Source organism: Eucyclogobius newberryi, unplaced genomic scaffold, assembly GCF_026437365.1.
Source record: "Eucyclogobius newberryi isolate DKJ021-1_F unplaced genomic scaffold, fEucNew1.0.hap1 SCAF_13, whole genome shotgun sequence".
Taxonomy (NCBI): domain Eukaryota; kingdom Metazoa; phylum Chordata; class Actinopteri; order Gobiiformes; family Gobiidae; genus Eucyclogobius; species Eucyclogobius newberryi.
Window position 1 is genome coordinate 6,672,935 of NW_027315757.1, and position 24,279 is coordinate 6,697,213.

Sequence of the window (24,279 nt, forward strand, 5' to 3'; positions counted from 1 at the left end):
GGGAACAGCTGTGAATAGCTCTCTGCGCTGATGGAGCTCATGGAACAAGTGATGGACAGGATGGACCAATTACAGCGGTCATAAGCGCTTTGAAAACGGGCTTCACTCAACCGTTTCTGCTGCCAGAGGTTTTACAAGTTTTTTCAAGGTGATCATTAAGTTAAACAATAGTTTGATTTTGGAGTGATTGAAATCTAGCACTGTTGTTGATAATGGTGTCGCTATACAAACATTTCAAACTGGAGTTCGATACTCAGGAAAAGGCCTGATTTTGATACCACAACTAGTTCAAATTAGTTTTTGTTTCAATAAAAGTGAAATAACTGACTTTGCAATTTGCTAGTGGTGACCATTGAAATTGCACAGGGTAACATTAAGTTTCTAGAACGATACGATGCATTTTGATGTAAGATCGTAATACTGTGTTTATACCTGATCTAGTCAGATTTTGGAATAAGCTAAGCAGGGCTGGGACCATGGGGAAAGCCAGGTGCCACAGTGATGGTTGCAACGGCCATAAACAAATACAAATAAATACATTAAATGACTTAAGACTACGCCATACAATCACAAAATCTTTTTTTTACTTTATTGGAATAATTCAGTTTGGTTTGATACAGCTCCTTTAGAAACAATATTGCAATTCAGAACTATAATTTGTGTGTGTGATTAAAACCAATATGGAGACCCTGCTTGATTTTAGAGAGATACATTGTACCAGGTTGTAGCCAATATCCACCTGTCGTCCCTGGGCAGCTGATGTTATTCATTCCCACTGACATGGGGAGAACATGCAAACTCCACACAGAAAGGCCTGATCGGGAATCGATCACAGGACCTTCTTGCAAGTTGACCATTGCTTCATAAAGACTCTTATTGACTTGTTTGCTATGGACAGTTTTAAGAGTTTGATCTTATTTCCAAGAGTCTCCCAGTCTGCCCATGCGCCTCACACTTGTCCATGAGGACCACGTCTGTCCTCTGATACCTCCGTGCAGGACCAGCGTTACGGTACAGGGCATCAGAGGCATGTGCACAATGTGCTTCAGTCACAGATGGAGACACTATAAAGGCCTCTGTGGATGAAGATCAGACATTATAAAAGACGTCCCAGGCCCGACACCAACCACATGAGGAGCGCACTATGGAAAAGGATTTACACATGACCAAACACTGTTAAAGATGCAGACTGCTGTTAAAATTATGTTGTTGTTATGCTATTTAAGAAACAACGTTAGTGAGCTTAAGCAGTATTTACTTTTCTCGCCGTCTTCTTTGGAACATGTCGTTGATTGTTTGGTTGTTTTTTTATATATTTTCTTTGTTGAAGGTTCATTCTGTCTTCTATATTTAGCAGTTTTAGTCAGTTGCTTTATATGTGATGGTGTTGTGATGTGTCTTGTAGCCTGCTTTACATGGTTTTGTCAGACACTAGGGGAAGCTTCTGCCCTTCTGTGAGTCTGTCTGACGTCTTCTCCAGGACTGCATCCCGGGTGTGTGATAAGGTGGAGGCTCCTTGGACCTCGCTCGCTTTATGGCCAGCGGTGGTATTTGTTTCTTTCCACATGGCAGACCCTTGATGTGGTTTTATCACTTGCAGTGGTCGGATAGAGCTCTCCGACTAAAATATTGTTTACCTGGTAGATATTTGTCTCAGGCCAAAGTCTGAGGTTCCCTTACTTCAGTGTCATGGAACACAGATAGCTAATTGGTCTATTATTTAGAACAAAACCACACTTCTCCCACCCCAGATTAACAGTGTTTAGCCGCACTCGTTGAGAAAATCTGTGAATGTTGTTCATCTACGTACACACTTTTTCCCTTGAACATATAAAGCACATAAAATAAATTATTGGTGTGCATAAACCTTAACCGTAGTGTGATCTCATTCCACATCCGTCACCATGTCACCAGCCCACATCTGTAGTGGTTCAGTCTATTCTGAGCTGCTGGGACATGACATCATCCACAGTGTTTAATGCTTCCCTCATGTACGAACTTTATCTGCTCTGTCTTTATCAGGGCTGTCCCACCGCACCCTCTCCAGGCTCTGCTACTGTACCACTGTCAGGGAATGGCCCTCAATAGTACTACCAGGTCCAAATTACCCCGCTAATTCAGCAGTGGGTTACCTTTGTTAAATGGTGCTGCACAAATGAATACCGGTAATTGCATGCTTAAAAGAACAAATATCCACCAAATTTATTGTTGCATCACAAGTAAAAATCCAGACTTGCCCTGTATAGTGTTTAAGTACTACATAAACCATTACCAGATTCATTCTGCAGTCAAAACAATCTCATGGCTCTATTAGGCCTCAGACCTCAGGACAGAAATGGGTCAAATGATGGCCCTCAGTATTTCACAGTATGTTCCCTGTGCCAGTAACACAGCCAGCCAGACTCCACGCCCCTGATCCCCTGGTCCCGGAGCAGAAGGGGTAAACCAGGGGGCATCTGGATTCCTCTCTTTACTGGACTGCCCAATGGCACGTCAGCTCAGCACACAGGCCTCCTCTGACTCTTCAGCAGCTGTTATGTCGGGAGCCTGGATACGCAGAAACAAACTGCATACTATAGATTAAGCCAGTAACTGCATGCTAAAATAACGCCTTTCTTGTCTAGACACTCAAAGTTGCATTTTAATATCACACAATAAAGTAAAAGCTCTTGCCCCAGTAAAGAGATATTGTAAAAGCAGTTCTTAGGGTGAAAATGAGACTTCTGTATTGTCTGCATTTAATTACATATTGTTTTATTCTCAGCTTTTTCTTAAAGTTTACCGTACTTTTTTCTACTCTGCTACTATTTTTTATTTTTTTTGCCAGCTGTTCTTGAAAAGTCTTGCCAAGGAGCCAAAAATCAAATATGCTTAGGATTCAAACTACCAATTCTGTGGTTTGTTGTTTCACCCCTTCATTGCTGCCGTCATTAACTATGTCAATTTAACACAAAAAGTTATAAAACAGTCTCTTCTTGCATAGCCAATCTCCTTTTCTCTGTAGTCCCTCCATCCCTCCATCCCTCCCTCTCGCTCCTTCACCCTTTCTCTCTGTCTTATCGTAAGTGCCCGGAAGTGTTGGGGTGACAGCTACACAGAGCAGGTACCCTCGAGCCCACACCTCCACACCCCTCCTCTGTGTGGGAATGTCAATGAGGCTTCCTGTTCTCAAGATCCTCAAGCTTTGCTACCCAGGGCTGGCTAGTTTTGATGAATTACTCCTGGATAATAGGGCTAAAGGCCTTTTAGTCTATTAGTCGACCAGTATTTTCTTTCGTCGACTCATTATTTTATTTGAATTATAAGGGTTAAAATGGATGACTGGATGACTAGTTTGAGATTTGAACGTGAATTGTGATTTCAAGATGCGTCTTTTTACATAAATAGACTGCGTACTAGTTGTGTTCTGTATAAATATTTGTAATAGCGCACTTTGGGTCAGATATGAGGTCGGATCAGAGTGCACAAGGTGTCACCCCCTTTTTGTTGATTCATCAAGTATGTGTTTAGTTCTTTAGTCAACTATAGCCCTATTGGATTTAACCACTCAAACTAAGCTTCCAGAGCCTTTTGAATTTCTTCTTTTTTAACACCACTCTTACTTAAGGCTTGGAATCAACCAAAAAGCTCCCGGAAGTATTGGGACAGAAAAAATATTATTTCAATGCCAACTTTTCGTTTCTTGGTTTTAAGTATCCGTGAACACAGCACAAACAAGGCAACCTGTGCAACGAATACACACATCAACTATCGGTACAAACAGTACGTTTTATCATAGTTCCCCATGTTCAAACAAAGCTCTGTGTATCATTTTATCTGTAAGAAGTAACAGCCGGTGCAAAGTTGCTCCTATATTAGCCTGAAATGACCGTTTTCAGTGCAGAGCCTTGTGTAAAAAGTCTGCGTGTGGTGCTTCATAAGGAATCCACATCCAGTCACAGTCTGCATCTTCCAAACTTCCCCATAATCCTGGTCTAGGCAAGAGCGTAATCTCACAGTATGTAGTGTAGTCACAATCCAGCATGGAGTGCGTCTATTAAAGATGTGTCTGCGTGAAGTTGCAGGCAAAAGGAAAATATGATCAAATCCTCTTCCACAGCCAGGTAAACACGCAATAAAAGCATAAATGTATCAAAAGCATGTGCGGTGCAGCGCTGACTGACACAATGTCATGTACAGAGAAAACAAAAGTGAAGTTTAAAGGCATGAGACACACACGTGAGCTGCTGCGATCAGCTGTGTGTCTCTCTTTCATTTGTTTGCACATTGGTTTTGAGTTATAACTGAACAGACGTCATACAAGTATGTTTTAAACACATGGACTGGCCTCCTGCTGGTGCCCAGAGTCAGGACTAAACATGGACCGGCCTCCTGCTGGTGCCCAGAGTCAGGACTAAACATGGACCGGCCTCCTGCTGGTGCCAGAGTCAGGACTAAACATGGACCGGCCTCCTGCTGGTGCCAGAGTCAGGACTAAACATGGACCGGCCTCCTGCTGGTGCCAGAGTCAGGACTAAACATGGACCGGCCTCCTGCTGGTGCCAGAGTCAGGACTAAACATGGACCGGCCTCCTGCTAGTGCCCAGAGTCAGGACTAAACATGGACCGGCCTCCTGCTGGTGCCAGAGTCAGGACTAAACATGGACCGGCCTCCTGCTGGTGCCAGAGTCAGGACTAAACATGGACCGGCCTCCTGCTGGTGCCAGAGTCAGGACTAAACATGGACCAGCCTCCTGCTGGTGCCAGAGTCAGGACTAAACATGGACCGGCCTCCTGCTGGTGCCAGAGTCAGGACTAAACATGGACCGACCTCCTGCTGGTGCCAGAGTCAGGACTGAACATGGACCGTCCTCCTGCTGGTGCCAGAGTCAGGACTAAACATGGACCGACCTCCTGCTGGTGCCAGAGTCAGGACTGAACATGGACCGGCCTCCTGCTGGTGCCAGAGTCAGGACTAAACATGGACCAGCCTCCTGCTGGTGCCAGAGTCAGGACTGAACATGGACCGGCCTCCTGCTGGTGCCAGAGTCAGGACTAAACATGGACCGGCCTCCTGCTGGTGCCAGAGTCAGGACTAAACATGGACCGGCCTCCTGCTGGTGCCAGAGTCAGGACTGAACATGGACCGGCCTCCTGCTGGTGCCAGAGTCAGGACTAAACATGGACCGGCCTCCTGCTGGTGCCAGAGTCAGGACTAAACATGGAGCGGCCTCCTGCTGGTGCCAGAGTCAGGACTAAACATGGACCGGCCTCCTGCTGGTGCCAGAGTCAGGACTAAACATGGACCGGCCTCCTGCTGGTGCCAGAGTCAGGACTGAACATGGACCGGCCTCCTGCTGGTGCCAGAGTCAGGACTGAACATGGACCGGCCTCCTGCTGGTGCCAGAGTCAGGACTAAACATGGACCGGCCTCCTGCTGGTGCCAGAGTCAGGACTGAACATGGGGAATCTGTGTTTCAGTTTTATGCAGCTCAAATCTGAAACAGTCTTCCTGAAGATGTGAGACAGGTTCTACTCTGACAATGTCATGTCTTTGTGATTCTAATGAATTATTTTCTGTTGTGTGAAGCACTTTGAGTTGCCTTGTGCTCTACAAATAAACTTGCCTTGTCTTAAGCTGCAGATACATTCAACATTTTCCATGTTTCGGGCGAATCAAGCGAGGCAAAAAATGGAAAGGGCGCGAATGACTTTTGAATAATGAACGAGGCGTTTAGCGTATAGGAATCACAGAGCAATCAATGTGAACACAGTGTTCAACATGCGACTGGACAAAATTAGTGTTTCATAATCATAAGCCAAAACTCTCTTCAAAGTCCAAGTTTGCAAGTGAATCCTGAGCTGTAAAATATCACTAATGTGCCCAGACCCACAATTTATCCATGCCATTATAAATATTTTGAATATAGCATTTACACTTAAAGGTGGTATGGACGATTTTTTTCAGCAATTTTTTTTGATCATATTTCCTCGTGGTGTGGATAAATCATTAGTCCTGCCACGTATCAATCATAAAACGCACCTACCGCTCACCTGCAGCCACGTGCGGTTTGTCCCCACGTTTCCGCGTGCCTAAGCGCATGGATCTATCATAATATAGTTCCCTCAGTGTACGGGGCAAAATGAAGACGGAGAAAGACAGTTCGAGCTGACGCAGAAGTGGACAGAAATCTACGGGAGACGAGAGATGCGATGCGCTCAGTTGCGCTAATAAACAAATGCACGTGTGTGTTGTATCAGTCCGCACGGGGGAGTGACATGTGCACTTCCGCCTGAGTTCTCAAATCGCCGAAAAATCGTCCATTGCGCCTTTAATGCATGAATTGTTTCACACATAATAATAAAAGAACATGAAATATGCATGATACAATTACAATTTTAGAGTCAGTAGAGACGAAAACATCATCGTATATATCCACAAAAGAGCCTAGATTTAATCCTCCTCTCTGTGTGTCCATTGGACCAGGAGAACTTTCACGTAATTCCATCTGTTTAGATTCTGCTCCAAGATCTTTTCCATATAGAAGCCTATCTTTGGCAGACAGTGTGTGTGCTTTTATACCTTGCGTCGATAAAACAAAAAACACATGTCTTCTTCAGGATCTCCTGAATATGAGCCAGGTGCCCTTACCCTCCACGCCACAGATATAACTCATCTCTGATTCTAGGTTTATAGATCTACGGCCAAACGTGGTCATCAGGATAAAATAAGGAGCATGTTCCATAAGTAATAACGGTATCATCCTGTGGAGTGTAAATACTGCAGCGACCAGGTAGTAAGTGCAGGTAGTAAGTGCAGGGAGTAAGTGCAGGTAGTAAGTGCGTCAAAGAAGCATGGAAGGCCTGGCATCTGGCATGTTTTGACGCATTGAGGCAAGAAAGATTTTACATTATTTCATTAAAAAAATGTTACAGTCCCTTTTAAGTTAGAATATTGTTACTTCAAAATAAAATTACTCAAGTAGAAGTACACTGGTGGTCTAAGAAATTACGTAAGAGTATGGAAACTACTACTCAAGTAAAACTCAAGTAAATGTAACTGAGTACTACCCACCTCTGCTCAGGATTTCAATGGGAGTTTTCAGTCGGTGCGTGGGTCTGGATTTCCCATGCTGCTTAAGTGGTTGCTTGGCACTCGGTAGTTTCACTGTGGATCTTTAAAAGCGTTTTTATAGAGCTAATTGTGCGAAGTGAAGTGTGGAAAAACATGTGTTACATCCTGTCGGAGACCCCAAAAGCCCGGCCAATTTTCATTTCTAACACGTTTTTGTCCCTGGCTTGAAAGTAGTGAGTCAAAGTGTTATGTAAATAGTCTGCTTCGGAGTGCTATGGGGTTAAGAGTCTTTTTCAAGACTTGATTAGTTTGCCAGATGTGTTACGTGTGCATTTAATCATGGTCTATTTGAAAGAGTTTATACTCAGTCAGAATTAAGAAGAACCATTTGGAAACAGTGGTGGATGTTTTAGACATCAAGAAAAGGCATTCTTTCATTCATTCACACATGCAGACCAAGAACATAGAAATAACAGGTTAGTGTCATGTTGACAATAGCCATGCTGCCAAGTCTTCATTTCAACATTCTTCACTCCCCACTGTCACCTGCAGAGGGCGGTAGACATCCAATCCAAGTTGTTTCTGAAGCTGAACTTTTTCTCATATGGTTTTAAGATGTGAAAAATCATATTTTTACATTTTGTTCATCGTAAATCGCAATATTATAAGACATTTCATTGTAGCAAGCCACATATCGTCATTTACATGCTTTTATTTTGGGACTGTGGCTATGGGATATTTTTAAACTATCGCTGGAGCCTCAGTTGCAGGACAATACAGGATTAACTCAAAGATGCAGGAAGGTTAAACACTCATATAAGTCAATTTTGGCATAGGGTTTTTGATCCTACTCCAAAGGATCAAATCAGTTTTACTTCTCCCTTTTGAACTCTAACCCTTTTGTCAGTTGTTTAATTGACCTAGCATTAGCTTCATGTGGCAGGTTAGATCTGTGGACAGGCAAGCGTTGTCACATGCCCAGGCAAAGCAATATGCTCTAGAAAAGTTACATGGCACCTTTGATGTTTTTCATGTAAAATTTGAATAATGGGTGCAATGTTGAGGTACAGCTGGAGGTAAAATTAGGTCATAATTATGGGGCTAACAGCAGCAGTGGAGGAGCAGAGGAGGTGGTGGAATGTGAAGAATGAGCCTGGTTTAATCCGTGTGGGGAGAAATGATTAGCAGCAGAAGGAACCCTGTGGAGAGCAGACCTTCATGACCTGCTGTACTGGACAGGACTGTGCTTTAAACATAAATAAATACAAGCCCACAGGAATAATATGTTTTTGGCCCCTAACTTTTTTCTCTCCATTTGCTCCAGTAGTATTAACATGACAAAATTAATTTAAAACAATCAAAAATGCAATGATGTTGAATAGTGTAAATGTGTTATTATTTTTTTTTAACTATTATTTTGACTTGGAATACAAATTTTAGAAAAGACAAAAATGAAACAGTCTGAAGCCGCAATTATAAGTCAGATGGACCGCAGCAGAGTTAGGAAGAAACAGTAGGTGTTGGTATGGTTGTACAAAAAAGATGAGAGCGCATTTATATGAATAAATTGATTTGCTATTGGTTGAGAGGCAAAGGTCGGCTGTGATTGGCTGACACTAGTAATAGGTAGGAAAATGTAGGAACACTGTTCTCATGTCTGGCAGACTTTACAGTGGCAAAAATTGTCTTGCCCCAGTGCAAATACTATTATACAAGCAGCTTATATAGTCAGAATGAGACAGGTGTGTGTGTGCTGTCTGCATATAAAGTGTTTTTATGTCCACGAACCAGGAAGTACACTGTTAACATGCTAGTTGTTGTTAGCTTTACTGTGATGGTAAAATTCAGCTCTGTTTGTGCAAAACGCGTATAAACTCATCAGTAATTAGGATGAAATGTGTAAGGAATGTGATGAATAATGTTTAAATGCAGTAAAAATCAGCTTGTGCCTTTAAGCTTGATGTGTATATGTCCTATTGTTGGTTTTTCTGCTGTTTGTGACTCATCTTCTTGTTATCATATATTTTGGTTTCTGCTTTCTTCTTAGACCAAATCTCGACATTATCCTTATCTTATTTATCAGGCAGTAGTTCTCAGACTCAGTCCTGAAGGCCGTGTTGTTGGGTGTCATTTGGATGTTTTGCTGGTATCATTTATCATGTGACCTGTTACAATGACCACCAAATGAATGTGTTTGTATTTCCTGGCTACATAAGCTGTGTTTGATCCTGTTGGAATGACATTTGGATTTGGTGAGGAGAACACAATGTCTGCAGATGACTCTCTCCCCATGTGCATCTGCATCATCATTTTTGTCACTGTTTGAAGAAAGAAAACTTGTTATGCGGTTTGTTGGCCATAATGTGCATCGTATCGTTTATTGTAATATTACCCATATGTCATTTAATTTAATTATACATCAGGCTGATATTTGTAAATTTTTAGACAAGTTATTGGATGTCTGCCTCATTATTCAAGCCTAGCAAAGTATTATTGATATAAGAACTAGAAGTGGGTGACAAAAATGAATAGGTCAATATCCCAATAACTGCAGTTAACTCAGAAATTTGTTAAAACATGTCTTTAAACGTATTGGTTGAGGTTTAATAATCAGACAAATGTGGAATGTCTGTACAAAAGTGCAGAAATATCACATTATTGCCCTTATTTGAAAGTTCAAACTTCGAAACAACATTCATGATATTATAGGATTTTCAATATATTGCCCACCTCTAACAAGAACTCTTTGGCGCAAGTCTGCAGAATATTTTAGACCTTAAACTGGTCCATAAAAGCCAGTTTACAGCTATACATTGGGTCACCCCCTGTGGGCAGTGGGTCTTGTAGTCCTTTGTAGTTGTTTGTAGTCCACAGGAGGCCTCTGGAGCGTAGAGGTCAGTCCCCTCAGTGGTCCAGGCTAATCCTCTGGTGATGAGAGGTGAACGAGCTCATGTTACTGCAGTAATTACACACTGCATGGATCAGGAGGAGATAGGCTGCAGACCCACACCTCAGGACTGCTCTGAGAATGTGCACGCTCAGAGACTACAACAAGAGGAGACACTGTAGTGACAGGACAGTTTCCAGTTTGCTCTCTCAACTTAAGAGATTTCGCAAAAGAACTGTCCAATCTGAACCTAAAGATATTTTATCATTTAATTAATCCATTTGCATCCATAGTTTGATATGGGATCATTGTAAGATTTAATTCAAAAAATTTCAAGTCAAATTTTGCTCCTGATATTCTACATAAGATTTCCAAAATCCCTTCTGTTTTTTTGTGTGTGTCTAATATTTCAACAAAATTAAGCAAGATATTTAAACCTGGCTCAGTTCATTTTTCACATTTACTGTATATGTTCCAAATGTGTGCAATTTTGGCCATTTTTACACATAAAATGGTAAATGGTCACATTTATACTCCGCGTTTCTGCATTACCGGGTTAATGATAATTCAGAGCTTTACAAATCAAAACAAAGTATTACATCTTTTGAATGGGAAAAAGTATTCATTCATTTATTTATTGACCTTTATTTAACCTGGCTTCTTTCACATTATTATTATGGGGTATTGTTTATAGAATGTTGAGGCAAATAATGAATTAAATCACTTTTTAGATAAGGCTGTAACAACAAAATGTGTAAAAAAGTGAAGGGATATGAATACATTCCGGATGCACTGTATATAAAGGGTTAGCTTTTTACTTTTTGAGCTTTTAGCCACATTATAATTTAGTTTCCTCAGTAAAAAAATAGAATCAAACATACCGGGATGGGATTTGCCTTTTGTTTCATCCAACATATCAAGCTGAGTTTATTACACTCTCTCTTTCTTAACTCCCAGCACCACCTCTTGATGTCATCTGGTGATAATCTCGGCTTCGGCTCTGTCTTTTAAAAGTCCATTCACCTTCTTTAGTTTTTGAAGTTGAAGAAAAACATTCCAATCATTTCAAATTCGACGTTACATTAAACATAGCTGAAATTCCACTAGTCTGTTCCTAATTGGACATAATGCATGTGTATCCATTCATTCTGTTCTGTTTTGAAGTGGACACAACAGACACATGAGCTCAGAATAAACAGACAGGATTTATTTATGATTCTCTCGTGCTAAAACCAGGAAACGTGCTGACCATATGTTTGTGCTCTCTCCACAGATCGCGAGGACCAGTCCATCCTCTGCACGTAAGTCTCACACACACCTCTACCTTTCACTTCACTCTCACTGATCACATCCATGTTTAGTTTGTTTGTTAGTCTGTTCTTTTACTTTTAAACAATTATACTGATCGTGTTGTAATTATTTGGACTACATTTTTAAATAATTTGGTCCTTGAGACATTGAAAAGTCAAAACAGCACAACACGGTGACTTCCACATCATCTTTAAGTCAAAATGGAAAAATAAAGAGCATTTTTGGAGCCCCAGAAAGACTTGATAAATTGTTTCTGACCTTTGCGCGCAGAGCTGTGGGTCGCTCAGCATGATCCGTTTCCCATAATTCACTTGTGTTGTGTTAAAACACTGGTTCCAACTACCTCTTTTTAATGTGTGTTACGAGTGTGGTCTGAGGACTGCAGCTTGTACGGCTTAAAGTAATTAGCCTCCACACGTCAGGCCCTTATTACACATTCAACAAGTCGCTTCCCGAGAATAGAGCTATTATAATGGTCTCCTTTTTCTCTCTCTCAGGAATGAACACAACAAGTAACTCTGTTTGGTTTATTTTCCAACCTTCCACTCATCTGGAATTTTGAATGTTTTTAAAGTCATAAAGCATTGCAGTTTGTCAGCAGAGGGAGTCAGACCCCTAGTCCAAGTGTTCTCAGTCAAAGCCAGACTCTGAAATAGTGACACCTTTTGCTCACATACATTATTTTGTTCTCGTAAAACATGATGCACCAGCGACCAGTCCGTGGAGAACTTTCTGGATTTTAGCCACAAGCCCGATAAAACTGCAGAATCATAATATTAAAATGTTCATTCTAAAACACAACTAAACGTAGAAAGCTTTGTGAGTGTCCAGATATAACTGTGCCTGGCCGCTTGCCTCGCCCTCTTCGTTTCGCCGCTGCATCCAAAAGCGCTCGGAGTGATGTCGTTGTAATAAGCAGCTTGGATAAAGCCACTGGCATGTGGACTAGATGCACTGTCCCTGGCCTCTTTTCAGCCCTGCTTTTCCTCCACATATGGGAGTGAACACAGCTATCATTAGATAAGTGCCCCAAAAACACAGTCAGGAAATGTGGGAGACCTGCCCAACAAACCTCAACGGACCTGCAATCTACACAGGGAAACTGGAAATGTGGACAAATGCATCTGCTTTGGACTTTTTGCTAATAGTAGTGAATTAGATCACTCAAGTTAGATGGCTTGGTTGTACACTCAATTTAAATATAATTGTCAACTAATTAAGGCAAATCATGCAAAAAGTGTGGTCACCATTCCCTTTTTGTCACAATCTCACAAAAACAGATTTCTGATGATTCTATTATGGTTACTTCTCCGAAAACTAAACGGATCTAAAAAGTGATGGCGTTTGCTGAAGTGGTCTCCTAATGAATAGTATTGGGTCTCATCAGAAGTGATCAGGTCTAATTGTTTAGGTGCACTGTGCAACTTTTCTAGAGGATGGTCTGTCACCTGCTTGATATTAAACAAGCGTGCTCATGTTCAGGTTTCGGTGCACTTTATTGTGCCCGTAGGGACATTTTTCCTCTACATTTGACCCATCCTTCAGTGCCGATGGGGCATATCATATGGAACAGGGACCCATCTCCAGATCCTGAGTTAGGCTTGGTCAGAACAACCTGGAGGATTTAACTTGTTGTGCATGTTTTGTGTTGATGGGAGAAACTAAAGGGCCCAGAGACGGGGAGAAACATGCATGTTCAAAAAGACAAATGGGATGCACTGAGCACACACTGAGGAGGACACACTGAGAATGACACAAGGGCCGCACGGTGGCAGAGAGGATAGTAGTGATGCTCAGGTCGGGTTTTTCAATGTTGGCGTTCTCTGACCCGCCCCCGCCTGCCTCAACCACACCACGGTATCTATTTTTCAACCCGCCCCGCGTGTTGTCACATATATATAAATATTGGTTATCAGCCTCAGCCGCAAGACAAATATCGGATATTATATTGGCTGCAATATCCGTATCATCTGCAAGTAGGGATGTCAGGAATATTGACTTATTTAATCGTGGTTATTTGGGTACGGACAAAAACATAATAATCATGACCTTTTTCGAAGAAAGTAATGCCTGGTCTGAACTGTGCCTCTCTCTCTCTCTCTGCTTTATTCCAGGGGGGAATCGGGTGCTGGCAAAACGGAGAACACAAAGAAAGTCATCCAGTACCTGGCCTACGTGGCCTCCTCGCACAAGGGCCGCAAGGACCACAACATTCCTGTGAGACTCCCTCTTTCAGATCTACTACTGTTTACCAACAAGTTTCTTTAATTCCACTATTCAAGTGCAACTGACCACATCTTCACTCCCAAAGCTGTGCCCTTCCACATGTTCAGATCATTTACATATTAGCTTTTTTAATCCCGCTATGATACAACTGCGCCTGCCCTATAGTTTCTCTAAAGTCTCCTACAGCAGATTATATTGTGCTGTTGCTTGTGGCTGACACGAGCTGTGCCCATCTCTAACACTTGCATTTGTTTATCCATAACAAACAGCCCGAATCTCCCAAAGCATTCAAACTGCAGGCAAGTGGATCTCCGACTCCTGTCATCTGTGTGTGTGTGTGTGTGCGTGTGTGTGTGTGTGTGTGTGTGTGTGCGTGCGTGCGCGGTGTGTGTGTGTGTGTGTGTGTGTGCGCGGTGTGTGTGTGTGTGTGTGTGTGTGCGTGCGTGCGCGGTGTGTGTGTGTGTGTGTGTGTGTGTGTGTGTGAGAAGAATGTGCACTTTTGGATAGGATATTGCATGCTTGTTTTCGCTGGCTTACTCTTCTCGCATCATGAAATTCCTATAATTCTCTCATAAACAGCTTTGGATCGTGAACGTTTTATTGGATCTTTATCTTTGCAGAAATAAAATATATTCACATTACTCCAGGTCTAGATACAGACAAGAGTGAGGTGAGATGGAGAGTTTATTGAAAATATTCACACATAATAGACCCCGACAAGTGAAGGAAAACAGTTCCTTTAAGGTCATATAAGACATAGGGTTCATAAAATGTTGTTTGTTGTGGAAGAAGTTTGAATATTATTTAAAAATGCAATATTATTATTATTAACAAAAGGATAAATTGTCTTCTTTAAGCAAGTCATTTCCACAGATAACGCATCGAATTTGTCTAGTAAAACTTACTTTATAGTCTTAATTTAACTGTGCTTTGTTATAATATTTCAAATATCCGATCATTCTTGTAATTGAAATAATTCCCATTAAAGTTGTAAAAAAAATTTCATTTAGTGCAGCTTTATTTTGACTAATTTGCGATATCTTCAATCTTACAGTTTTGCGTGAACTCGTGCTTTCTTTCAGCATGTCACTTTTAACTTGCACACATAGGACCATATGGCGCTAGACTTATTTTGGTCTGATTGCGTCATGCCGTGCAGACTGGAGGTTTTCCAGACTCAGGGAAACCAGCAGTGCCAGTCTGAAGCGACCCTCATTGCCACGCCTCTATACAGTACACAGGAATAGCATTACCACCAATGGAATGTGCAGGCACCAAAATGCTCCGGCTTCTCCTTTTTACCTATTAAACCGCTCTCTGCTGTTTGAAATTCATTTCATTTTCTTTTGCTTGTCAGAATGTCAGTTTTCTGTAACACATCTGAATTATACTTGTGTTGATTTTATTAAAGCTGAAATAATTGAGTTTCGGGAGTATAGAGTTGGAAAGTGGATCATTTTTCAGCTAAAATGTCTCAAAACAGTTCATTTCGCTGCAGTGTTGACAGTAACTTGGCTCCTGGTGTGTACTTTTGTTGACAGGGGGAGTTGGAGCGCCAGTTGCTGCAGGCGAACCCCATCCTCGAGTCGTTTGGAAATGCTAAGACAGTCAAGAACGACAACTCGTCTCGCTTTGTGGGTTTTCGACATTCTCTTTTCACTGTTTGTATCTAGATGTGGTCCAAGATAAATATACGTAGTACGTAGGTGTGTGTGTGTCCAACCTGTTAAACTCATTTGAATATGTTGAAATCTTTGAAAGAGAATTGGTGTCTGTATAAATCACTAGAAAATGTCAGCTGATGTCAGGTGACATTTTCTATAGATTTATAGCAAGCTTGGATGCAAAATAACTTCTTAGTGTAACGTCATTAAACTGATTTTGTGTTGATGGATATTAATTACATCAATCAGTTTTTAGTATAATAAGCTACTTTTTTGAGATTTTGCTAATGTTATAATGGTGTTCCCTCATAATTTGTTATTCAAAGTTATATTTTATTATGATGTAATGATCTATGTAGTTTAATACTTAAAAAAACAGAAAATCATAATAAGGTCTTCTTGAAATAAACAAAAATAGATATACAGGGAAGGACATTTTTTGTTGGATTTGTCTGGGTCAATTACATGACTGTACAGCTGATCTAGAAGAAACTCACTGACTTAAACTGTTGTTGTGATTTTTGGCCTTACAAAAATAAATTGATTTGATTTGATTTGATTAAATCTGGCCTAAAAAAATACTGGTAATTAAATGTAGTAAAATTTACTACATTTAATTACCAGTATTTTTCAGGCCAGATTTAATTTCAGAATATTTTTATGGGCCAAGAAAAAAATGTAAAAACCCAATCTCAAGGTCAGTTTGAGAAACAAAATACTGGCAGGTTTTAATTCACAAGCAATAAGCTGACCAAGATAAACAAATCTTCTTTGCATAATAAACCCTTTTGCAGAAATAAATCCCAAATATTCAGGTAGTGACTTCTCGGACATTCCCTTTCCTCTGTAAACTTTAGTAGCGGCCGTGTTTATTTACTGTAGCTCCAGTGAGGTGATAGTTTCCTGGCTCTAATTAAAAGATAGTTTAGAGCTCCACATTTTTGTGGCGCTAAAATCACCCTCAGCGTGTCGGGGTGTGACCACAGAGCTGGTCAGGAAGCCACAGCATGCCACAGATTCCTCCTGTAACCTGCCACATCCTAATATAGACATTTCTCTTCAGCAGTTTTCACCACATAAAAGACACTATGGAAGGAAGGACAGGGCATGACTGGGTTTCAGATGACCTCACAACGGCCTGAAGGTTTTAATGGATTTTAATAGGTTTTGGTTGATTTAAAATGGCAGAGGAGGGGCTACTATAGAGGTTCTACATCACACCATTTGGAATTTTAGCTGTGAGTGGCAAAGTTGTTTGAGTATTCAATTCAATTTATTTTTGTAACCCTCAAAATCACGGTTGCCTCTGAGGGCGACAGTGAAAAACGGATTAAAATGTCCAAAATACATCTGTGAGGACTTTTCGAGGACTTTGCCCCAAAATGGCAGATTAGAGATGGGCCGATAATGACTCAGTACTGCGGCATCAAGACTGCTCTTCTTTAGGAGAGGCTTTATGACCGCAGTTTTCAAAGACATTGGGAATGTTCCAGATTAAAGCGACACTATGTGAGTGAGTGGTGCTTATAAACTGTTCATCACAGACTTTAGAAATCATGTGAGTAACACATCGAATGTAGATGAATAGGTGCTGATCTCCTGGACAGTTTTGTCAGGTGCAAAGTGAGTACCAGTAAGTGTCTTGGGGGTTGTCAGTTTATTACTTGTGTTGTGGAATTTATAGCATTTTGAATGTCCTGAACTGTCAAAGACTTCAAAAATAGGAGAAAGTAAATAAATTAACTTGCCTTGGGACTTTGCTCACAGGAGCAAGCATTCTTTCTGTACTTATGTGGGTCATTTATTTTTTGTGCAATACTTTAAATCTTGACATTTTTCTCATGAATATATTAATCATAGCTTTTTAAAATAAGACGTATGCAAAAATAAAATCCACAAACTTGTATTAAAATATATGATTTATACAAGATCGCATGAATGTCAAACTAGAAAATCTGAAAATAGTGCAGTTGCTTTTGAGTAGTTCTAATCTGGTTTTCTGTTGTGTTTTTGCAGGGCAAGTTCATCAGGATTAACTTTGACGTGGCCGGATACATTGTTGGGGCCAATATTGAAACTTGTATCCTAAACTTGTATATTACTTTTAATGCATTTTCTAGACAAACTAGACATATATTTATACAAGATGTAAGGTGGATGAAGTGTCTTGCCCAAAGATATAACAATAGTATGCATTACTGCTGTCTTGCATTAGGCCTTAACCTGTGCTCAGACCTGTTGGAGAAGTCCCGTGCGATCAGACAGGCCAAAGATGAGAGGACTTTCCACATCTTCTACAGACTGCTGTCTGGAGCTGGAGAGCATCTACGAAGTCAGTCAACCTTTTCAATACGTTTCAGAAACACAATACAAGCACTTAACGAGAATAAATACTTTTCATATTTGTTTCAAATCTATATGACAATACCTCTTAAATATTTGAGCTTTTTAAAAAATATTTTGTTTTGTTATCATTTATGGAAATCAGTCACGTTTTCATAAAAGGTTTCTCACAAACACCTTCCTGCCAAGTCAAATGGTACAACAGACTGGATTAAAATCTAGTGCAATCTTCTCTATAATTTCTACCCAAATGGGTTTGTTAACACATTGTTAGGTAATGCTCCGTGGCACACAAACAAATGAACACATTTTTGACTTGGACTGTAATGGAAACATGTGCCCACCATTTGTGTTCTGCACTGTGCACTTCTACAGTGTGTGATAAATGTCTTTATTATTGTCAGCGGATCTGCTCCTGGAAGGCTTTAACAACTACCGCTTCCTGTCCAATGGGAACCTAACCATCCCGGGGCAGCAGGAAAAAGAGAACTTCCAGGAGACCATGGAGGCCATGCACATCATGGGCTTCTCCCACGAGGAGATCATCTGTGAGTGTGATGCTTACAGACCGCAATACATGTGTTAAATCTCCTCAGGGTCTCATTAAGTGTATCTCATCCTCCAGATATGCTGAAGGTGGTCTCTGCTGTGCTGCAGTTTGGAAACATCGTATTTAAGAAAGAAAGGAACACGGACCAGGCATCTATGCCCGAAAACACTGGTAACTGTCCCAGAGCGGGCACGCACACAGACAAAGGGATTACTGCTTTGCATATTTACAGACTTTAGATTTGAGAACATTTTAGATGTCTTTTTTCAGCAGAAGTGAGTATTTCCAAACTCAAGGTACATTATGTTTATGAAATTATCAATCATGTATGCTTGAAAAAATAGTACTTTGGAATTACGTACTACTTCAATTGATGGTCTACATTTATTTTAAAATGTGTGCTCAAATAAAGCCCAGATCTTTTACGGAAATTCAAATAAAAGCTTGTATTTTGGCGATATGGGTTTGAAAATTACTACTATGAGGCATAATAAAGTATTTTCCCACAGCAAAGATAGAATATCTGTAGTGTCATGTGACAGTGGCCGCCTCAGACGGCCCCATGCCTGGTATTGGGCTTTATTAGAAATGTGACCCTGTTTGGACTGTGCTTCTTTTCAGATGTCAGTGTTTGTCTCTGATCAGTCAGCATCTTATTAAACCGTCAGCTCCATCAGTGTCTCCTGCTCTGGACCACATTACAATTACATAACACACATACCACGCACTTCTCAGACATGTAGAGATGCTCGGACTGATGCTGTTTCAATGGACATTTACAAAAGCTGACATTAAAGTCGTCTTGAAATGAAATATATTAAATTCATTTTATTTGGTCTGTTCAGTGGCCCAAAAGCTGTGTCATTTGCTGGGACTGAATGTGATGGAGTTCACCCGGGCGATCCTCACGCCCAGGATCAAAGTGGGCCGGGACTATGTTCAGAAAGCACAGACCAAAGAGCAGGTGAGTCAGAAACAGCTGATTAAAAGCAATTCTTTAATTTAGTCTTCATAGAAAATATCTAAGAAAACATATGCTGAATCAAGCTTTGAATCATGTCATAATTTTAATTGATGTTCAAATACGGCTCCAATCAGTTACAAAATGGTGTAAATGACAAAAGTATAAAATAAAAGATAGCTACAAACTTCAACATAAACACAGATGATTATTAATACCTATTTTCTACCGGTTAACTTTTGACAATACATGAAAAAAAGATTTCACGTAAACCTGTCTACAATATAATATATACAATACCCAATATACAACCCAACCTAATATACAATACCCAATAACCCAACCCAATATACAACCCAACCCAACAATATAATATATACAATACCCAATATACACTACCCAATATACAATACCCAATTTACAATACCCAAATAACTAATTTATGATTTTTGTCCACATAATTGGTGCCACCTCCAAAACATCAAGTTGTATTGGTTTCTATTACTCATGCTGTTCATTTCTCAATACAAAACAGCCATTCCACCTTTTAGCACCAGAGGGCATCACCAGTCTTTGGTACGTGTAACAAAGGCACACACACTCTCCCTGATCGGTTGTTGTTCCCCTCAGGTGGACTTTGCAGTGGAGGCCCTGGCTAAAGCAACATACGAGCGCCTGTTCCGCTGGCTGGTCCACCGCATCAACAAGGCTCTAGACCGCACAAAACGCCAGGGCGCCTCCTTCATCGGGATCCTGGACATCGCCGGCTTCGAGATCTTTGAAGTATGTCACAACATTTGGGCAAACCTCTTCCAGGTTCAATCAGTTTTGAGTATTGAAGGACATAGAGCTGGGTTGAAAAAAACTATTTTCCAATTTTTAATCGATTCGCATATTAATGACCGATTATCGATTCGTACGTCCAAAGATCGCTTTTTTTTTTTTATTTAAAAAAATAAATAAATAAATACATTTTTTGAAAAATGCTCAACGTTTACATTTTATACTTCCAGTTTCAGTACTGGCAGTGTGTGAGCAGTTTTAAAATAAAAAACATTCTTAATTATTTTCAAGCATAATAATGCACTGGTTAGTGTCCCAGTAGAATCCACTGTTGCAGATGGTGACTACATCTGTATGATGTCCTCCATTTATTGTCCTGAATTATCTTTCTTGAAGGTAGATTGACCCTTAACCTTTTCATCAGTCTTCCAGCCATCAGTAACTACCAATACTTGTAAGATTTGCTGTTTAATATTGATATAATACTAGTTTGAATATGTTGCTTCTCTACACAGTCATGAAGTGAAGGAAACGGTTCAAATACATTTTTAATTTTTAATAACATTAACCCCGGATCGAATCGAAATCGGATCGAATCGGAAATCAGATCAAAATTGGATGGAATCGGATGGAATCTGAGAAAATCGGAAAAAATAGATTTTGAAACGTAAAAATCGGAATCAAATCGATTCTTGAAATTTGAATCGAAACCCAGCTCTAGAAGGACACGTATTATCCGAGCTTCGGCGATCCAGAAGTCTCCTGTTTCTTTTATTTTTTTAGTTTATTCTGGATCCACATAAGTTATTACCACAGCAATATTCATTTTCCCAGGGTCCACATAATCCTGTGATGTCTTTCATTCATCATCTCCAGACTCATTCTGAGCAATTTTGCCATTAGAAAGTTAGGCCAAGCAATCTTTTTTAATGGTAATTCTCTCTGCTGCCAGTAGATGGAGTGCTATTACCAAATCCTGATGAGAAATCACCTGACTGAAAGTAATGTGTAATTTACTTCTTGGTACTGTAAAAGATGGCCTATAAGCAGCAAAGTTTTTCACACTCTTCGAACCCTGCGGCTTTTTTATAGATTTGCATGGGGTAACGGCCTCTAGGGGGCGCTGTAGCAGGAAGCGCTCTCTCTCTCTCTTTCTCTTGCTCACATGCTACATGCACAGGAGCAGAGACAAATGTGGTAAATCAGCTCACGCAGAGAAATCAAGGACATAGGAGACAGTAGGGGGACTGTTTGGACGTGTTCTCTGCATGTGAAGCTTCAAAATGCTGTGTGTTTCATTACAATCCAACTCACATTCACTGAGAAATTAGTCTAATGAGGAACTGACACCTGGCGCATCACTGCACAGAAAGGCCCGGTCCGGCCCAGTAGTCAAACCCGTGACGTTCTTGCTGTGAGACTAGCAAGAAGGTCACCCTAATCCCTCTACAAACTGCACCATGTAATAGGTAGAGCTCAGAAGTCTCCTGTGCTGTTTTTAACTCCATAAATCATCATATTTAACTGGTATGTGCAGAATTCTCTTTTTTCCTAGAACTGATTATGTTTAAATGTTGCTGAATGATTTGGCTTTTTATCTCAAACAATGCAGCTTGATCTCTTGAGGAATGTTCTGGAAGAGGTCGTGAATGCCATGCAGAGTATAACAGACTATATTGACAATTTTGTTTCAATATTCAAGCAAATAAATGTTACCGGTAATTTAAAAAAAAAAAAAATCATGCAAATAAGACAGATTTGCTGACTCTCTTGCTGATTTTGAATATATATTCAAAACTATAACTTGCTGATTTGATAAAAAAAAAAAAAATATTAAAACAACATAAAAACTTGTTGGGGACATTTGAACCTTTCTGACCATCACTGTTTGTTCTGTTTTTAGCTGAACTCGTTCGAGCAGATGTGCATCAACTACACCAATGAGAAGCTGCAGCAGCTGTTCAACCACACCATGTTTGTGCTGGAGCAGGAGGAGTACCAGAGGGAGGGCATCGAGTGGAGCTTCATCGACTTCGGCCTGGACCTGCAGCCCTGCATCGAGCTCATCGAGAAGCCCGTCAGTCACATCTGCCTCATCTGCACTACATTATACACATTATGAAGAAGGAGTGGCCAAACCTTTTCTTTTTTTTTGAGGGCCACATTGTTCATATGATATTTTGGCAGATCATCACAGAAAGTCACATTACAGAGAACTACACAATTCAACATTTTATTTGGATTTGGAATAACTTTGATTTTTGACTCTTTTTTTTCATTCATGTTTGGGTCCTTAGCTAATGATGGTGTTTTTGGCCTAATGTCACTTGTTCCTTTGATGTGGAGTAAATGATACAGAGCTTTATGATTGAGAGGCAATACATCCGATTCAAACTGTTGCATTAGGAGCCTCTTGTCCCCTTTCTCCCATTCTAACATGAATGATAGAATGCAGTAGTCTCATATACTCACATTCATGTACAATTTGATGTAAAGCAGTTTCAGTAGGTTAAGCAAGGTCAAGGTAAAGTGTTTGCCTCAACATCTTGCACGATAAAATTGCGACAAGATTGTGCACATACCGGTAATGCTTTTTTAATCTTTCTGCCCTAAAGTCAGAGACAGACATCCAGCCCATACTAGAGTGAGTGATTGTGTGTGTGTCTCTCTGGCTCTCTGTCCTCAGAACAACCCACCAGGCATCCTGGCCCTGCTGGACGAGGAGTGCTGGTTTCCTAAGGCCACAGACAAGACATTTGTGGACAAAGTTCTCCAGGAGCAGGGAACGCACTCCAAGTTCCAGAAGCCCCGGCAGCTCAAGGACAAGGCCGACTTCTGCATCATCCACTACGCTGGCAAGGTGCGCCCGCTTCACTGTGGATCCTCCTGGGAAAGCATGTAGTCACTGGAGGCCAAATACAGCCTGAGAAAAGACGCTAATAGAATAGGGCCAAAATTATGATCGAAAAAATAATGAGACACTTACAAACTCATTGCAGTAAATAATTAGGATCCCAACATATTTTCTAGGAAAGTGAGGAATAAGTTTGGACCACTGCAAACCGTTTAAAATGAACAGTTAAAATAGTTGTTTTTAAGAACATTTACTGTTCGTAAAACCATTATTAGCCATTCTTTATCTTTAAATTAAATGACCAGGAGTAGAGCTTTGCACACCACGCTCATTCACACACTCCAATGCTCTTTAACAACAAAAGCTTTATGTTGGCCAGTGACTTCATTCTCCCCGTTCAAAGCCGTGAACACATATATTCTGCGTTCTTGAGTGTCCTGTGTTTATGGAGCGTGAGCAGGTTTTATACAGAATAAGACCCCATGGAGACTGAAAAATGTTGTTTTCTGTACAAGACCCTTTAACACTTAAATAATTGTTGTCTTTGTATGTAAGTATATTATTGGAAGCCAATGAAACCGCACTGGTGTGGGACGTTCCAGGGTAGGGGTACTTATAGATCCCATAGGCCCCATTTTGAGTAGTTTGTGAAGGGATTTTCAAAACATACCTACATTTAGTAGTCTGTTTTGATTTGTCACTTTCCAAATGCATTACAAGCATTTGCCCTATCAAATGCTTGTTGCAAGTCTGATCTGTGGATCCAGCTGCCTGTGGGTAAGAGATGAAATGCGGTTATGTAGTCTATGTTTCATGCTTAACTTTTATTCCCCTCATGGCACTTTAGTGCTTTCTTTTCTGTAGACCCGCACAAATCTCCTCTTTCACTGCAGTCACTTCTCTGAGCACTTCTTTGAGGAGTCACCTCTCCTTTTTCTCTTTTCTATAGGGCGCAGGCAGTGGGCTTGGTTAGGTTTAGAATCAGGGCCACTGGGAAAAATGACCATGCATCCTTGTACAAAATGTTGTTTATTTGATCTTAATGGTCTTCACGCAGCTGACACCCGGAAGCAGACACCGTCTGCAAAAAGACAAGCGTTTTAATTTACCTACATCATAAAACATAAGTTTAATAGTCCTGAGAAAAACTTTTGCAGCTTTTCAGTCCACAGTGCAGCGGCAGAGGGAAAGAGGAGAGGAAAGAGATGAAGATGTGAAGGGCAGACCACATCATGCAACCAAGTGAATTCACCAGAATACAGGGAATCACTTATGATTTCTTCAAAGTTTTCTCCCCGGACCACACTACCTGTTTTGTGCCTCTGTCTTTTTAGGCAAATAGCTTTGATTTTGAAGCATGTGCTGTAAATTTGTTTGTATTATATGTTCAGTCAAGAAAAAAATACAGTTTGGCCAAAATAAGCTATGAAATAGCATGAATAGCTCACAGTAGCTGACAGAGACTGGAGGCCCCTGTTCCACGGGTTCCTATCAATGCACTATTTGAAGTTTGTTAAGTCTTATTAAACCATGAACAAAAAAATTACAGTAGTTTGCAGTTAGAAGTGAGAGTTATATTAAAAATATATATCTATCGATTTTGTAGAAATGTAAAATTAGAATATCGAGATATCGAGAATATTGTC

At 40.5% G+C, this 24,279-nt stretch overlaps 1 protein-coding gene across 3 annotated transcripts in view; it reads left to right on the plus strand.

Annotated features, from left to right (window-relative positions):
• Window positions 1–24,279, plus strand: part of LOC140357889 (myosin-10) — a 106,238-nt gene that overhangs the window by 26,984 nt on the left and 54,975 nt on the right. For 2 of the 3 annotated variants that reach the window (XM_072442437.1, XM_072442438.1), the window contains exons 4-15: window positions 11,215–11,242; window positions 13,367–13,469; window positions 13,748–13,777; window positions 15,020–15,112; window positions 17,159–17,222; window positions 17,376–17,474; window positions 17,890–18,033; window positions 18,111–18,206; window positions 18,881–18,999; window positions 19,627–19,779; window positions 21,683–21,856; window positions 22,466–22,639. In XM_072442437.1, coding sequence (XP_072298538.1) covers window positions 11,215–11,242; window positions 13,367–13,469; window positions 13,748–13,777; window positions 15,020–15,112; window positions 17,159–17,222; window positions 17,376–17,474; window positions 17,890–18,033; window positions 18,111–18,206; window positions 18,881–18,999; window positions 19,627–19,779; window positions 21,683–21,856; window positions 22,466–22,639 — 1,277 coding nt within the window. The remainder of the gene's footprint in view (window positions 1–11,214; window positions 11,243–13,366; window positions 13,470–13,747; window positions 13,778–15,019; window positions 15,113–17,158; window positions 17,223–17,375; window positions 17,475–17,889; window positions 18,034–18,110; window positions 18,207–18,880; window positions 19,000–19,626; window positions 19,780–21,682; window positions 21,857–22,465; window positions 22,640–24,279) is intronic. The other variant, XM_072442439.1, reaches the window with a different exon arrangement.